The following is an 18,029-nucleotide window of genomic DNA, read 5'->3' on the forward strand; positions in this document are numbered from 1 at the left end:
CATGAGAAAGGCAGGGTGTGATGGAGAGGGCGGGGAAGGGATGAAGCACACGGCTCCTCCAGGAACACCAGCCCCACAGAGGTAGCCCTGCAGCTTGTGGAAACAAAAGGGTTTTCTGTCTCTGTGGCACTTTGCGAAGGGGACAGTCAATAGTAGCGACTCGGTGTCAATGCCTGATCCGGGGCACCTTGTTCTTTCTTGTCCCATTGTTTCTGCCATTGTTGCTACTAAATAACGCATGAAGCTCATTGAAAGCTGAAATGAGTGTGGTAAGGACTTGCTGTGTCCCTCCTCACAGAGGCCTCTGTGTGTGTAGTGTTCAGGGGACCTGGTCCTGACAGCTGTTTTTCAGGTCACCCTCCCTTTGTTTAAAGAATGGGAGGACGACAATGACTTTTGCGCCTGCTTGTGCTTGAAGGTCTTTGGGTTGGTAGGGAGTGGAGCTGAGAAATTGCTTGGGACTGGGTTAGCCGTGTCTTACTAGACGATGAGTGGTTTGTGTTGCTGGAGATATTTTAACTTAGAGTCCTGATCCCCAAAAGGGAGTGCTCAGCACGTTTGTGCCACGCAACACACAAACACACTGAAGGGACAAACTGGCCCAGGTTGCCCAGAGAAGCTGTGGCTGCCCCATCCCTGGAGAGGTTCAAGGCCAGGTTGGACGGGGCATGGAGCAACCTGGGCTGGTGGGACCTAGGGCAGGGGGTGGAACCAGATGGTCTTTAAGGTTGCTTCCAACCCAGACCATTCTATGATTCTGTAATATCCAGGTTTTCCTGAACTCCAAATGCTTTCCAGGGTCCTGGAAGTCACTAGCTCTGCATTCCCTGCTACAAATCATGAGCAGGGCAGGGTCTGAACCTTACAGACTGCAGGTGTTTTCTGTTCCTGGGTCTCATGTGTATGGTGCTTTTACCAGCATCTCTCTCCTGCTGATAACACCAGTGGTGACTTGCAAACAAGATTCCAACAGTGCCAGGTTTTTTCCCTGTTAGGTGGGCTCTCTATCTTGCCAGATTTTGGCAGGCAGTAATAAATAGCGGAAGGCAGTAATTTCAGGTAACTCTTAGGACACTACTTGCCGTGAAAGCTGAGGGTCTTTAGCTCCTTGCTGATCGCGTAGACGTGAAGGTGGAATCAGATGCGTGGGTTGTGTAATGCATCTCCTACATAGCATCCCATGTCCCCTTCTGCAGCCCGTGTCCTGCCCTTGCGGTGAGCCCTCTTGCAAATTCACCAACTGGAGTCTCTGTCCTTGAACTAATTGTTCAAGTTTCTGCATAAGAACAGAACCGCTGGCAGAGACTGTCCTTGTTAGGACATGTTCTTTGGCCTGTCACAGTGAATCAACACAAAAGACGTTTAAACATGTTTCCATAGCGCCTTTTAAGGATGAGGAGGGATTTGCTGCATTTGCCTGGCCGTAATGGAGACCAGTATGCTGTGTTCTTGAGCATCCTCCCCCTTTTCCGACCAAACCTTATTCTGTTTGTTTCCTCCTCTCTTCTCCCTTTCTCCTGCACATAGTTTTCCCATCACAGCAAAATAAATCCTGACAGACAGGATGGGAAACCAGTTCTATCTGCTCAGTGCTCTCCAGGGCTAGAAGTCCCTTCTCTGGCTGTTGACCCCCGGACGCAAAGTCTGGCCTTGCAGAGGCTTTGCTGTTAGGAGGGGGACTCTTGCCATCTAGTGGGAGGGGATGGTAAGCCTCCAGGACCTCTGCCATCCCTCAGGGCAAGGAGATAAAACGCAACCCTCCTTCCCAGCCTTTCAGTGGGTGAGTCATTTCGCTGCACACGTGGGATTAGCTCCCGCAGCTTTCCCACAGCGTTGCCACTGCCTTGAAACAGTGAAGCTGGATTGCTCAAACTCTCTTCCTCTGTAGAAATCTCACTCTTTTCACATATTTTAGGGGCAAAGCTTTGTTCACACCCTTCTGTACTTATCTCTTGGATGGCTGAGTTGCACAGGGGGAATCTGTCAGGAGCCTGTATGTATGGGGAAGGATGTTGGTGTGTGCTGGCCAGATACTGTGTGCCACCTGCGTTTTGTCAGGAGATGGCTTGGGGGAGGTTGCCTTTCAACAGCTGACTCCTCGAATCAGTGCTCAAAGACAGCAAGGATCTCTGAGTAATTGCTCTTACAGATAGAAAATTAGAAGTACTTGCAAAATGTCTTGTGCTAGAGTCTTCCTTGGCCTAGGAAAACCAGAAGCTCACATTCCAGTTGGGAGATTTCAGTACTAACTGGCCTCCCCCCACCCCTTTCTTGAAAGGTGAAAGAGGGAAATGCAAGGAAGATGCATGTGCTTTCTCTACACCTGTGCTCTGCTGTTCAAACTGCCTGGGACTGAGGAGGAACAGCTGCTGTCACGCACGAGAACAGACATCAGCTCTGTGCCCCTGTGCCTGCTGCAGAAATAGATCTGCTGTGAGTATTTCATGGGGCTTCAGGTTTTCACCCGCCTTGGTGTATGCGCCTCTCATTTGCTCAGGGATAGGTGTAGTTAATGCGTGTTGAAGGTGTGTCGCTCTCTAGATGATGCATCAAACTGAAGAGCTGGAAGATGTGGGTCTCTCGCGAATCTCAGGAGGCTCCATGCTTCCGTTCAGATGGGTTGTTTGTTAAGAGTCAGGACTTCAGCAGAGACCTTGTTTCGGAATGTTTTTGTAGAGCATTGAGGTCAGCTGTGCCTTAGTGGGCGAATATGACTAGCAAGACTGAGAAGTGATGAGGCCTGCAGATTAGAAGGGGTGACTCTGCAAAGCATGGAAAATCAAGTGGGTGACGGAAAGTAAGCGTGATGTGGTCATTGTCTATATTGCATTGACCATTAGATGAGAACACATGCAGAGGAGGAGAAAGAGAGGTCTCAAAGGATTGGAGTTATTTCTTCTAGAAGATGAATCTCATTTTTTCCAGCTTTGCTGGCTGCAAAAGAGCTGTGTCAAGCAAGGGACCCTCCCTGAATAGAAGCAACGCAAGTTTACAGTCCTTTCAACAGCAACTAGCAGTACCCAAGTAGCAGGGGATGGGAGTCTGGGAGGTCAGTTCAGTCACTACCACGGTCCTGATGTGGAAATTGTAGAAATTCTGTAGGGATTAAACATCTATAAATTGGTTTATGCCTTTTTTGAGGGATGCATGGACCTGCTTCTCCAGGGTTGCTGGTATTTGTTAGCCATCCTATGAGCTCAAAAGCAGGGTTATAGCTCTCCAATTACACGTTGCAGGAACTTTCCACTAGGGCCAATTGGTGTGAAAATTGCCACGTGGCATTAACACTCTCACAGAGCAGTCAGGTCCTTCAGTTCTTTAGGTATCGCCTAGATCATCTCTGTGCGGAGCAACCTTTACGGAGCTTAGTGTATCTGCTCTGCAAATTTGAAAGGTCAAGTCGACCTGCGGCTCCAGAGAGTCTACAGGGTGAAAACACAAGGTTTGGGGAGGCAATGAGCCTTCCCTTTTTAAAAGAACTGAAAATTGGAGATGAGAGATTATAGAACCTAATAGCGCATGCCTAATTTTTGGGAGCATGGACCATGACCGTGACTACTTGGTCAAAACCCGTCTTGACTTGTCCGTATGGCAAGGCGTGTCCTTCAGGCAGATGCAGAAGAAAACATGTAGGCGAGGGATGTGGACCTGAAATGGTGGCTGTGTGTATGGCCAAGAGACCGATTCAGCTGTAGCCGGTCCTTCTACAGGAAAATATCCGTTATTTGTGGAGTCACTGAATGCAGCAAATCGGTGCCCGCTGTTAGTTATGGTATTGCTGCCCACAAGGGTGCATCTTTGCCCCTGTGTTGGAAGAAGCTGAAAGATTACTGCTGGGGAGAGGGTAAGATACGGGGTGGTAGAGCCGTGCTTCCCTCCTGGTGAAGGGCAGCGAACTCCACAGAGCCCAAAGAGCAATGAGGTGACAGTTAAACAGGTTGAGAGACGATGGGATGGCTGGTGGGCCTGGCGAGTGGTTTCCCCGGTCTCCTTTGCATGATCAGATGATGCAAATCTAGTTTGTGCAGCATTTTTTCCTGTAGACTATACGATATTGAGAGATTTTCTAATTTTATTTTATTTTTTGCTAGGTGCTTTTCTTTTGGTCTTAACCAGCTGCAATATGAAGGGGGCAGCAAATTCCCTGAATCCAGTGTGTTACCTTGAAGAGCTTTGCTGAATTCCTGACGAATGTTTTGCTTTATGCAACCAGCAAGCTCTTCCATCAGCTGGAAGCCTGCATGGCATTTGCTACTTGTATCCTTACCCGACCTGGGCATTCGGCAAACATTCCTCCGGCAGGCTGTCATGTTTCTCCATGCCCTGATCAGCAGACGCTCACACATTCCTTCCTCTGGCCAAACTGCCTTCAGCTTCCTGCCAGTCTGAAATAGCTCTGCTCCGTGGAGCTTCTGCTGGGACGCGGTTTGGCCCTGATGGCCCTGACACTGAGGCCGGCCAGGCTTGACCCACCAGGTGGTGCTGGTAGCCATGATGCTAATTGCGATTTTGCAGAATTTCACTTCTTTCGTGAGCATTCCCGGTACAGGAGAATTAGGGCACTGTGGAGTGGCGTGTGAAACCTGCTGTTCCTTCTCACTCCCGCTGACTTCCCTGGGAAGAAGAGCCAGGTTCTATTTCAGTGGCATCCTGGGATTAAGTCCTAACATCTTGATATTCTCGATATCACACCAAGAAACAACTGTCCTCTTTCTAATTTGTTTTTTTTTTTCCTCCTTTAACTACATGATTGATGCTGGGGCAGTGCCCTGCAGGAGGCTTTGCCAGCTCCTGGGAATGTGGTTGTCATCACTCTACCAGCATTGTCAGCTGGTGGGTGTCGTCTCAAAGCCTGCTACACCAGTAAGTAACGTGGCCATTCTCACGTTGGGTTCAACCCTCAGTTCTGGACCAGGCCATTTCATGTAGAGTCTGTGAAACAGAGAGCAAGAGAGATTACAGTCTTACAGCCTCTCGTAAGCAAGGCTGAGCTGCTCTGGTATCGTCAGCTCACTCAGCGAAGAGCTAAGGTCTTAAATTATTCAGAGTTGTGTTACACTTCCAAACGAGCTTCCTTTCCGTTTCCAGCACTTAGTTTCCTCTGATGTTGGTGCCCAGTTCAATGCAATATCCCTCTCCAATAAAAGGTGGCATGGGAGAGCGGGGAAGGCTCTGCACGTCAATGCCAGAGCAGCTGGGACTAAGAACAAATGCTGCTTTTCCCGTGGTTGGGGTTGAGAAAATGGAGTTGTGCTCTGAGCAGGAAGCAGGCAGGCTTGGTGCCGGTAAATTGTGTTTAGGAAGTGATGAAAAGCCTGGGAAAAGGCAGGTCTGATGACAGACGTGTTCTTGTAGGCTTTGGTGTTACATTGCTGGAAACGTATCCAGAGGTGTGGATTAAGCACTGGAACTTTTCAAACTAATTACTAGAATTAATTTGAGAATTGATGTGAAACCAGGCGGGACTAACCTGGAAGAGCATGCTGTAGGCAGCAGCCCTGTGCTAGGGAAGGGCTTGCTAGAAAGTCCTTTACAAATATGAATGTTCTGAAATAAATGGGGATATTCCTTCAAAAGTTCACTTTTGGGAATACCTGCTGCTCTTTCTGTGCCTGTAAACTTTCTGCTGACTTGTTTGAAGAAACCATTGAACGTAGATGCAAATACCTAAGGTCAAAGCTGGTGAGAAAATAAATTTGCATTCCTTGGGAAATGCTGACGCTTCAGAATGCGTTGCTGTCTAAAATTGGGTCAGAAGACAAAATTTCAAGGTCGTCTTTGTAACAGATTTGAAAGCCACTGTTTTCTTGTTATTTTCACAGTTACAGAAAATAGAATTGAATTGTTACGATGCGTTAAAAGCCTAAATGGAGGAAAAAAAAAAAAAGAGAAAGGTTTTAAAAACATCCCCCCTGCTCTAGTTGAAAAGATTGCAGAAGTTTACAGTTGCCTCAGAATAATGTCTAATTGATTTAGTGAGTTCTTGTTGATAGAAGAACTGTTTCAACTAGCTCAGACCAGCGTTACTGTTTCACTGCTCGCTGTTCACACCACAGATGCTCTCGGTTTTCCAACACAGCAGAGGTTGGGATTTTTGATTGATCTGGGCTTTTTTTTTTTTTTTTTTAATGAAGAATTGCTTTTAGTATCTGGTTAGTCCTCGGGACATCAAGGAGTACGGAGTAACTCTTGCTGCAGATCTAGATAGTTTTTAAATGTGTGCCTTGGGTTGAGCTGCTGTAGTTTCGAGCTTTAAGGGTATTGAGCAGCTGGAAAAGCAGTTGCTGGATGCTGAAGGGTTAAGGTGGGTGATACCTGAATAGCTGGGGAGATGGTGTGCTGCAGACTCCCCAAGCTATAGAAAGAGGTGGAAGGTTGAAGACGCTGCGTCCTTTGTATCCGGAGAGTGCTTGCTTAGCACTGTGAGGCTCTGAATCAAACTGCTGTGATCACGCTGTATTATTTAACACTGGTACCGATACGATTCTCAATACTTGTTCCCTAGGAATGTCCTGAGAAAGCATTCACATTCCTAATTCCCCCTCCTTCCCTGCAACTCTGGCTGGATTTTCCCCCCCCCCATTTCTTTTCTCTTTGCAGTCCTTCTGCTCAGATTACAAGCCCATGATATCACCCGCTATGAGCCGAGGCTGAAGGGGCTGGGTCTTGGGAGGGGTTTGCTTGCCTAAGTCTAGTGAAATTTGCCAGGAAGCAGCAGCTCCTTGCAGCATATTTCTCTGGCTGCAGGATATTTTCCAGCGCAGAGGGGATCGCTCAGCCCAGGAGAAAGAACTTCATGAAGCACGACAAGACAGAGGTCGCCCCCAGCACAGCCTACCACTAACTCCAAGGTAAACGCAGTCTTGCCGAGAGTGCGAGCCAGCACAGTGGCTTTATTGCTAGAGATGAAGGGGCTGATCGATTAGTTTAAACTTTTTTAACCCTCTCTTGTTTCGGGGCTGAAAGTTTGATTTCACTTCTTCCCTTTTCTCTCTTTGAACCTGTTTCCTTTCTCTCCCATCAGTTTGTTATGAAGTACGATGTTTAGACATAACGGGCTGGGGGAAGAAGGTAGAGATTTCTTCTAATTCCTGTCCCCTGAGACTCGATTTGGCAGTGACACAGATATTCAGTGTCACTTTGCAAATATGTTGTGACCGAGTTAAAGACTTTCTCCCCTTCCTTGCTCACAGGCAGGCAGAGATGAAATAAAAAAGACATGTTGCAAACTGTTTACAAGTTCAGGCAATGCATATTCTGCAATGTGATTAAAATTTGCTTGATTTAGACCAGAAAGCTACAGTACATGCCATCAACGTTGTGGAAATGATACCAGCTAAACTTCAGAAGCAGTTTAAATTCTCTTCTCTGAATAGCTGTGCTCTTCCAGAGGAAAAGGCTTCGGTACAGATGTTTCCCATTGGCAGAAGGTGCAAAAAAAAAACAAAAAAAAGTTATTTGTCCCTGGTTAAGAAACTTTTCTGCTGTCATTGCTTGGGATTCACAGCCCCTTGCAACTTTCTTCAGGCAGTTTTATCGTGCAGCAGTCACAGTGGTTTTGAGGATGACTCCAGGATATACAGAGGTACCCACCTGTGAAAAGTTGCAGCACAGAAACACGGGATGTTTCTCTCTGGAATGAACTTAGCCCAGGTGGAGTTCTGGTGCCTCGGCATGCACGCAAATAACTCTGCCCCCGTTTAGATTAATTTCTGTTGTTTAATTCAAACAGATGTTAGTGGGGGGGGGGGGGGGATAAATCTAAAGACCAAGATAGTTTAGAAGACTGTAGAGAAAGATCCCAGTTTAGCTCCCTGGGAGCATAGTAGGGAAACTATTTAGCATCTCTATAATCAGCTCATAAAGATGACATTGCAGTGCTTTCAAATTTGTATATGTCTGAAAAGAATTGCTTTAGGGTTCCTACTTGCCAGTTTCATTTCGTCTGTATTGAACCACCCACAGTGGTGGAATTCCCTTGGTTGGAAGCTAGAGAGCAGTTAGAAAACATAAAATGAAATATTAGCGTGAGCTAATAGCGAAGCATATAGGGAGAAACCACATCTTCAGCGTAGTGTGCTGGGTGCTTCTTGCTGCAGGAATTAATTTCACGTCACCTTAGTTCTAAGCGCAGATGATGTTGGAAAGCACCCCCAAAAATGGGTTACAATGTGAAGTTTAATACTTTGGTCAGGTGTGAGGAGGCTCAAGACTGTCTGCTCTCCCGTCAGATCCAGCGTGGTGTTTGGCGAGTGCTGGGGCAGGAGTGTACAGAGGAAGCCTTTAGAAAAACCTTCAAGAAAGTTTTATCAGCTTGGAAAAGCCACCAAGATTGAAGGGGGTGTTGATGACGTAGTAGAGGACGATGCCTTTGTCTTCAGCAGGGTGATTTAATAGAGAAGCCACGTGTTTTGCTGAAAGTGCTATCCTTTTGCAAGTTAAGCAGGGACCCCAAAATGCATGCCCAGTAATGTTCACAGGATTTTTTTTCAATAGTTTTACTCCCAAGTTCATCGTATTTACTTTGCTGTACTAACTCCCCTTCTGTTTTTTCTGTTTCTTGTTTTTATGTTTATTTTAGCCTTTTATTCTTTCTCCTCCTGAACCGTTTCATAACATTCTTGGTGCTGTTTAAAAACACAGTGATGCCCTTTCTTAGAGATCACAGCTCCAGTGGATGGAATGATTTAGCAGAGGAACCAGCCGGTTGGTTTGCAGAGCACTTTGTGAGATGCTCTGGGAGCACGTGCGTGTGTGTGCAGATACGTGTTTACTAGGAATGTCTGCAAATACACCCGCTGCGGAGGAGAAGTCCCGCTCCTAATCTGTAGTAATGCTGATGGAAGTTTGTTATTTCAAGGGATATTTCATCGGAATAACAACATGCCGTTCTGAAGTCAACCTGTCCTGTGTCCGCACTGCTGATGGGTTTGGCTGTGTTAATTAAGACAGCGTTATACAGAGGTACAAGGGGGACCTCCTTCTTGGAGGATATCTAGTATTTGCCAGTGCTCTTCAAACTTAGCGTGTGCACATATGTCTTCTGGTTCTGTGATTGTGCGTGTCAGCTCTGGTACCTTTTTTGTAGGTTCTTTATTCATGAACTAATTGTGTATGTTTCATGAAAAAAGAAGCTGAATCCTATAGCTCTTGCTGCTGCTGCTGGTTTTACTAAGTACAAACAGATTGCTTGGCCATCATAATCGCATCCACTAGCTGCGAATTAAAGAATTTATACTGCTAAGTTCAAAAAATCACTTTTTCTGTTTAATTGTCTTGGAAGTGTATTTGGGAATAAGTTCTGTTTCCTATTAAGATCACAGCACAAGGTCTGTGGAACAGCCAGCTGGGGCTGGCCAGGAGCCTGAAGGTTGTCATGATTCACATCTCTATTCGTCTTCATTCTCCAACACCAGGAAAAGGAAAGAGATAAGGAAAATAAAGAACTTCCCAAAAGGAAGCATATTTGAATTGCAACTGTGACATGGAGAGAAGATGCTGCATGTGTCCATCTCATCCCCAGGCAAGCTTTTTTTTTTGCCTTCTAAGAATGCATCAAGGGGCTAAAACTGAAGGCAAATGTGAATTGCTTCAGTTGAAGAAGCAGATCTGAGAAGAGGCCACAGCCTGGATTTGGGAGCTGAGCCTGTTCATGAAATGTGCTGACCACAGATCTGGGTGTTTTGCGTCCATGCAACTTCGGAAAGCAGCATACTTCTAAACATTTGGATCTCGTAGACCTAATCAAATAATGATGCTTTCATTAGCAACTTCCACAGACACTGATTTTTCTGCTGTTAGACTTGTAGCTGTCTTAAAAGACAACACAAGCAAAGTGCCTTTTCTTTTCTACTCTCCTAACTAGCGTGTTTGCCCATCAGAGCTTCTCTTCTCTTGTCTAGCTTCAATAGCAAGTGATGGCAAGCAACATAAATTCCTGGGCTACATACATCTCTTTTTGCTGTCTGTTCAAAGTGCAGTTTGTTGTAGTTTATCCTGCTCAGCTGGTAAACACCCCAAACTGTTCCAGGTAGCACATACTTCAGTAAGCTTTTTAGGAGGGAAAAAAAAAAACAAGTGGGCATGTATATAGGTAGGTTTGAATGTGAAGCAGAGGCCAGAAGGTTCTTTAGTAGTTATTAAATAATGTTGTTTCTCTCCTCAGTGAGATCTTGTGGCTGGTAAAGTCGTGGCAAGTCTATAGCTTTGGCTTTTGTGAGCTCCAGCTGCTGCAATAGAGTATACTGGGACTTTGCTCTCTCTTTCCCTGCAGCACCCCAACAGACTGGAAGCAGCAAATTGCGTTTGGTACCTTCCCCTGATGTAAACAGCTCTTGAATTTGCTACTGGTTGCCCTTGGCCAGTTTGCAATAATGTGAAATTTGCTTTCTTACGGTAGCTCTCGGCTCCCTGGTAGCAGGTTTCAGTTCCTGAGCAGCGGCAGCTCTCTGAAGTGACTTATGAAAGCCCTATGCTAATCGGGGAGCTCCAGGAGCCCAAGTGAAAGGGATGAGCGAATGGCTTTGGTTCTTTTCTCCTCAACTGGGAAGAGAAATCCAGAGGAAATGTGTTCCTCGGAGTGATCACTAGTGGATTACATTGCCGTCCTTCTGGTTTACCGAGCCTCTGGAATTGTAACGTATCAAAATGTTATCCTGAAGTGATTTCTGCTGTCCTGCTTGTTCTGGGCTCTGCCTTGAATCCTAGACAGCATTTTACTGAAAAAAAACTTTACTTTTTGGTTTAGATGTCCCAGCAGCATTTCGGCTTCCTTCAGTCATTCCACTTCCACCTTCAGCATGGCCTTTGGGTTGCCTTAGCCTGTGCTGCCTCTCCTCAAAGTGACTGTGTACCGACACCAGAAGGTCCTTGCTCGGCCTGTCGGGTGGAGCAGCGTGGCATCTTGGCCCTGAGGAGCCCATCCCAGTCCCAGAACGCTGGACACAACTTTTGTGATCAAGCCCATGCCGTTCTGCTCTTCTCCAGGGCAGGTTCAGTTACGCTGAAGTCAGTCCAAAGGATGGACATCCTTCTGGGGATTTCTGGGGAGAGGGTTAAGAGTGATGTTGGTTTTTCTGATCGCTTAACTGTGTCCACTCCTTAACCAGTAGGGTAAGTTCTGGTCTTGCATTGCCTCTCTAGCTAATGGGTCTTTGTAGATTTGGGTTTATTGCCATTGCTTGGTATATCTGGCCCTGCCAGCAACTTTTATGTCTGAGTATTTTCAGTGTGATCAAGAGGGTGCTCATTCATGGTTTACACCGGGGTTATAATCAATGGGGATTTCGTGTAGCCCTAGTGCCCGCAGCAGGGCTGAGTCTCTTGGAATAATGGGAGAATGTATCCGAGCTCTTGCGCAAGTGAAGTGGTAGCATTTCTATTTGCTTTAATAGTACTGGAGAGGGGCCCAGTGTGAATTGCCTTTGCGTTGGCTAGAGAAGAGTTTTGGCGGCAGTGGGAAATCCCGTTCATCCCGTTCCTGCTCCACGGCCGTGCCTGCTGCGGGATGTGTGAGGGTGCCTGAGGAATGCTCTTTGGGCAATGGGGCATGGAATTGGAAACCCAGGGCGTGTGATTCAGGCGGTACCGTTTCAAGTGGCTGAATACCAAGTGTTTGGTGCTTCTGGCTGAGACCCAGTTGTGCCAGCAGTGGTCAGAGCGCTAATTGTCTCTTCCTCCTGATAGATGCCAAGCCGAACGGAGCGTTGCTGGATCTCCCGTCACAAAGGACTCAAATCAACCACTCCAGGCTTTCCTTTTGTTGTCTGGATGAGGATGGGAGCAGGAAAGCTGGTGCTTCTGGTTTTGTCTGAGCTGATCTATTGTTTGGATGATTTGGTGAAATTAAAAAAGGGATCCTTGCTGGTAGGAGCAAGCTTTTGATGATGAATAGCCTAGTAGTTTCACCTGGTGAATTCTCTGGAGAAGTAAAAGCTCGATATTATTTTGGAATCACTGTTGCACGTTTCCCTGTAGGCTTGTGTCCATCTCTTCCCTTCAAGACTTGACTGGTGTCCTGAAAAGGGCTGAGTCAGCAGCTAGCAGGAGCATGCCTTAAAGCCTTAAATTACATGTTAATGCAGTGATGGAGAATCATCTTATGGCTTGAATACAGCATGGGGAGCCAGGAGTCCTGGAGTATTTTCCTGGCTTCAATAGGTTTTTAATCTTCTGTCTTGGATTCCTTTGAATGGGGAGACCAAAATATATACTTGAAGGATTACATCATTATTAATAAGTCTGGAGGCTATTAAAGAGAGGATGTGAGGGGAGGAATGAGCCCTACAATAAAGGGAATAGCCAGCACAACCCAAACGTCTCGCAAATCTAAGCCCAGATTTGTTCTAAGGGAGTTCAGCATGTGCAGCGTTCTTTGAGACTTGGGGAAAAAGTGCATCCAAATCTTGGTCACAGCAGCAGAGGAGTGGGTTTACTTAAATATTTTCCTCCTTAAATTTTGTTATCATGGCTTATAATGATGCCACCGTAAATATACGCGTGCAGTTGGCTCTTATCTGATGTTGTCCGTGTTTGGTTCTTTAAATGCTCTTGAGCCGTGCTGAATCGTCAGTGTGCTCATTGAAGAGCAGTGATAGTTTTGACATTGATGCAGTACAACTAATGTCTCGGAGATAAGGAGAGAGATTTCGGGGGAGCCAGGAAAGAATAAACCCAGGACTCGCGTAGCTGTTGTGCTGCGGAGTGAAGGAAGCGGTGTAAAGTTTCCTGCTGGTCACACTGGGCTCCTGAAGTTTCCCCATTGTACCTGGGCTGCTGTTTCTTGTGGAAATACTAAAATATGCCTGTCTTCAAATTCCACAGGATCCTGCTTTTCCTGACGTCGTGACTTGGTCTGAATAGTTTCTCTTAAGCACCTCAATAAACAAGACCTCTGGGTATGGAAGGTTTTATTTCTGGGGCGATGCAAACACTGTGAAAGCTTTGTCTCTCAATGTTTGAGTTTGTAACTATTTTGAAGCGGATGGTAATATGACCTGAAGGAAAAGCGGACTGTGGTTGCTAGTACACACTGCAGTGTTGTCTCCTGAAGCACGCAGGACTGCTGCTGTTCTGATCCGATGGAGAATTCCTCCGGGATTCATTTCTGCAGGTGGAACAGGACTAGAAGGGAGGCTTCTGAATGTTTTTCCAGTACCTTCCCCTGGTACTCCTGATCCTTGCAGGATGCTGACGAAGATGAGAGACGATGCTGTTTGACGTGAGCACAAAGTGTGTGTGCCCGGAGTCGTTTCCCTCAGCAAAGGTTTGGGATTCTGTTCATACAGGCTCGTTAAAATTCCTTTTCGCTAGTCACGCTTCCCTCTGTGGAGCAGGGGGCTCTCAGGCAACCTTATCCCCCCCACCTCGCCTGTTTTTTTTGGGGTTTTTTTTCAGTTCTGTGGAAAATAGCGGTTTTTCTTAGTCTTGTAGAATCATCTAGATTGGAAGAGACCTTTCAGATCGTCTCTAAGCTTTTGGGGAACAAAAGCAAACCCGTCTGCAGTTGCATTTTTGGAGTCTTGGGGCTCCTGGGGTGTCTGACTCAGCAAGGCTTTGCCAAGAGTGAAAATCACTCCTACTGTATTTACTGTAATTTAAATTAGTGTGTCCCTGACTAATCTTGGTATCAATTAAAGTCACCTGGAAGTCTGTTGTGACCCCCTGCCCCCAGCTGCTCATGGACCATGAGGTCTCCCAGTGCTGTGCCTTTTTGGAAGGCTCTGGCATCTTGCAGTGGTCTGTCTGCTTTATTAATTAGCACTTCAGGGAGTACCGCTCTCAGCTGGTAGCTATTACATCCTGCCTCTGAATGGTTTCCCCAAATTGTTGTGTCTTTTGGCTGAAGGCCTTCAGTGAAATGACTCAAGAGCTTTGGTTTGAACAGAAAGCAGCCCTGGAAACTGGTGTTGCACAGCTTTTAGCTGTTCCTTGGCCTCTGATCGCGAAAGACCCCCATTAACCCGCGTGCGGAGCTAATCGCTGGTCATTGTTTGCCTTGGCACACGAGGGACGAGTGAAACGTGCTGACCTGCTGCTTACACACTGTTTGTCCATCCTTTTATCCTGTAAAATATCCTTATTTAGTTTACTATTGAGTTTTCTGGAGTATCATAAAGCAAAACTGTAACCTAGAGGGGAATTTGGCATATCGTTAATTAAGCTGACATGCCTTCTAATCCCTTGAGGACTTAGAGGTCCTTCAGGACTTGACTGTAAGGATGCTCACGATGCATTATCTGCCTTTGCCTTCTCAAATATCCTTCGTGTGGCTGCCTGCTACACTGCAAGACCATCCCCATGCCTTAGGAGGTCCCAGCAATATATAAACAGAGCACTGTGTTCTTGTGGGGGTGGGACAACCACGGGAAAGCTGCAATGACTTCTTGAGAAACCCAACTCTATGGCTTTCAGCTGAGTCAGGCCCTGCTACCGCTCATCTTAGTTTTTGGAGAGAGGTTGTTTTGCTCCAACTTAGCTTTTGATTAATATTTGCTGAGGCTTTTAAAATCCAACGCATGCAGTAGCGAGGAACAACAGCCACATAAAAATGAAGTAGATCAAAACAGATGTTTGAAGAAGATTAGAACTGAAAACCAGATTTTTCTGAAGACCACTAGGCTTGCGGTTCTGCTAGGCTTGAAGTTAGACACCACCTTTCGGTAATTTTACTTATAACTAACATATGTTATTCTTCTCTGTTCTGATCTAAGGGGGTTACTCGAATCTTTTTATACTGCTCGTGACAAGTGTTCTGCCCATGTGTTTATCCTCTGGGCTAAAAACCATCTTGTATCCATGAAAAACATTGTAAGAGGTTTGTTTTGAAATCAGCGCTAGTAGGTATTGAAGTCAGGCATGTCTGACTCGTACTAATGTGCCTTGACTCAGGAGCCTTTTATTTGTACAGAGCGCACATGTATCCTGCCCCCTCGCCTGCATTTACTTTGGGAAATCCCCTTTGTTTGCTGCGGGAGGGGAGCAGCCTTGTGAAAGCAGTTGTGCTTCCTTCCTCTCCTCCCCTCCAACTCTCTCTGACGTGGGGCAGGACTTGATTTTATTCCCCTCTCTCAGCCTCACCTCCTGACCTGCAAAAAGGTGAAAAATACCTTGTTTCCGTAACACTATTTCGCTGAATGACTGATGAAAACTTACAAATGTAAATCTTGTGAAACTAACGTGAAAGTACTTGGCTCCTGGAAACCAGAGGTTTATTTTCCATTAATTTTTTGCTGTGTGTTCCTCCCCTCCTTGATTTAGTTAGACCTGTTGTGAAGTCTCCCCTTGCTTTTCCCGTTTCCTTCCCTGATGTTCAATGCTAGACTTCTAACCCACATGCGTTCCGTTTCATTTGTCTATTCCTTAGGCAAATGCCTTTCATCCCCAGGTCTCAAAGCACTTCGGTAGGAAGCTTGTGATCACCGGCCCTGTTTAACACAAGGGGAAACTGAGGCACGGCCACGGAAGTGACCTGTCACGCAACAGGTCAGTGTCAGAGCTGAGGTTTGAACTGATGTCTCTTGAATTTCAGGCTACTCGCCTGGGATTCAATACACCTCCTCGTTAAGCAGCTTGAAATGCTGGTTAATGTGTTTCGCTGTGACTTCATATGAGTATGTGATCTTCTGGTCGTTTTTTAGGGATAGCAAAGACCTAGCAAAAATACTGGAGGATTTTTAGCTTCTAGACATCTGGTTTTGGAGCCAAGTCTTTCCCCTTCTCCCTCCCCTTTGGTGGTTGCCAGGAAATAATGGAGCTTTAAAGGGCTGGGGAGTTTTTTCCCACTACGCTCTGGCATTGCTTCATTTGGAAACTATTCAACCATCAACCCCCACGTGTGCTCCTTGATTGCGCCATGTGCTGGGTGCCTGAGTGAAGGCTGGGGAGTACGTGAGCGGGAAGAGGGCAGAAAAGGACCAGGATTTAAACTCTGCACAGCATCTGGATGAAATTCCTCTAATAAGTGAAAAAGTTGCCGGTTCACCCCTTAAATGACTAGCTTATTTAAGGCTGTAGCACTTGTATGACAAGTAAGTCCCTATCCAGACTTGGCAACCAAAAACTGGAGACCATTAGCCACTACTCCATCGGACAGATGTGGTTAGCCAAGACTACTTCTGCAAAGTGTCTGCGTACAGCAACAGATGTTGATTCTCTACAGATGAAACCGGTTGTGCAGTGACAGAAATAAGTCTTCTATCATCGTCTTGGAGAAAACAGACTTCAATATAAATAACCTCACTTCTGACCGTATTATAATACATCTCATTATCCTGCTGATTTTCCATGGTTTAAGTGATGGGTTTGGCTTCTTTATTGAAGGAGGTATGGGAGAAAAACGGTTCAATTCTGTCCTGGTAGGATTTGAACCAAGGTTGGCTGTAACTTGCTAGATGTACCGACCTGCTGGATTTACAGAGAAAGAGGAAAATCCACTTCTAGCACTTGTGACCTGTAGAATTTTGCCCTGGCAAAAAATATTTTCCAGCTAAAACTACTTAGCAAGTTGGCTGAAACTCAGAAATGGTTTTCGTGGCGGGTGGTGGAGCGTCAGCTTGTTCTTCCACCCCACATGATGGATTTACTTGACTTTGGTTTTTACAGGTGGCATCGTACATAGTCTTCTCCATAGCTTTCTCCCCAGCTGAAGCAAGAGATATAAAGTCCATGTCGTTACCAAGCCTCACTCAAACTTTCCTTTCCTTTCAGGGCAGCCCCACGGTACCTACCTGCACTGACTGGCAGCTGCTAGCAGAGGACTTGGCTCTGAGAACTGTGAGCACTGAAAATGGAGAGATTCCTGGGTTTTACCCATAACCACTGTTTCATCATGCTGTTCTTCATCTCCCTGAGCCCGCTGGGCCTTGCCCAGTATGAACACTGGCCCTACCTCCCCGGTTACCCTGAGCCACCCCCACAAGTCTACCAGCCCCCCCAGAGGCCGGCAAACGTTCCCAAGATCCAGCTGCGGCTCGCAGGACAGAAGAGAAAACACAACGAAGGCAGAGTGGAGGTGTTTTACAGCGGCGAGTGGGGCACGGTGTGCGACGATGACTTCTCCATCCATGCTGCCCACGTGGTCTGCAGGGAGCTGGGCTACGTGGAGGCGGTGTCTTGGCTACCCAGCTCAAAGTATGGAAAAGGAGAAGGTAAGGTAACTCCGGAACAGTGGGATTGTCCTTGCTGCCTCTCCAACCCCCAATAATTATTGACCTGGCGATCAAATTTAAGATGTAGTGATGTTTCCCGCAAATATAACTAAAATAGCTTCCTGGTAAAGCAGTGCTTCTTTAAATCAGGGTCCTGTTCAATTAAACAGTTAAAATAAGAAGTGTTTGCTTGTTTTGACTGAAACAAGTTAAGGAACGATGAGATAAAGAGCTGAAGGACCAGATCATGGTGTGTGACCTCTGGCAGGGGATGCTTGTGAGCAGCTGGTAATGGATAAGGGTAGGAGGCTCTTCAGCAGCCAGTATGGCTCATCAAAAGGCAAGCTGCACCCACAAATGTAAATGTAGAGATGGTCCATTTCTCTGTTCATGTTTCTGTTGCCTTGCAGTGAGTCAAATAGGGCCTCGAAACACTCCTTCCTTCTATTCTTTCTTTCCTCTCAACTGTTTAGGCTCTAAACAGACTGCCTATGCGATGCTGCACAAATCTTTCTTTTCCCTTGTTAGCCGCTCTAGAAACATCATATTCTGCAATGCAGACTAGCCTGGAAAACCCCAAAGGAGTGTTCACACTTCGTGTCTGATACAGGACTAGATTTACAATAATCCTCTTGGACACTCTTAGGCTGTTCCTGGTGGGGAAAAGCTATTTGCTCTCACCCCAAATCGTACATGCTTTCTTGCTCTTTGAGATTGTACGTGATGGACGTGTGGACAAATGCGGATTGCACCTTATTGCACCTCATTCCCAAAGATGTGCTGAACAAAGGCTTTGACAGGTGAATGTTGGTGTGTTATAGCAATGAATTCTTAAAATCGCAATGCTCGAGAGAGAATAGCTCTGTAATAGTAGATAACTCA

At 46.2% G+C, this 18,029-nt stretch overlaps 1 protein-coding gene across 7 annotated transcripts in view; it reads left to right on the forward strand.

Annotated features, from left to right (window-relative positions):
- LOXL2 (lysyl oxidase like 2) overlaps positions 1-18,029 on the forward strand; it is a 60,044-nt gene that overhangs the window by 472 nt on the left and 41,543 nt on the right. Inside the window, exons 1-4 of one of the 7 annotated variants that reach the window (XM_074563861.1) lie at positions 2,298-2,433; positions 6,748-6,851; positions 15,386-15,483; positions 16,708-17,147. In XM_074563861.1, coding sequence (XP_074419962.1) covers positions 16,787-17,147 — 361 coding nt within the window. In that variant the 5' untranslated portion in view covers positions 2,298-2,433; positions 6,748-6,851; positions 15,386-15,483; positions 16,708-16,786. Of the gene's footprint in view, positions 1-2,278; positions 2,434-6,724; positions 6,852-11,976; positions 12,160-12,822; positions 13,265-15,364; positions 15,484-16,707; positions 17,148-18,029 lie in introns of those variants that run through there. The other 6 variants (XM_074563863.1, XM_074563862.1, XM_074563859.1 and 3 more) reach the window with 6 other exon arrangements.

This window comes from Larus michahellis, chromosome 20 (assembly GCF_964199755.1).
Source record: "Larus michahellis chromosome 20, bLarMic1.1, whole genome shotgun sequence".
Lineage (NCBI taxonomy): Eukaryota > Metazoa > Chordata > Aves > Charadriiformes > Laridae > Larus > Larus michahellis.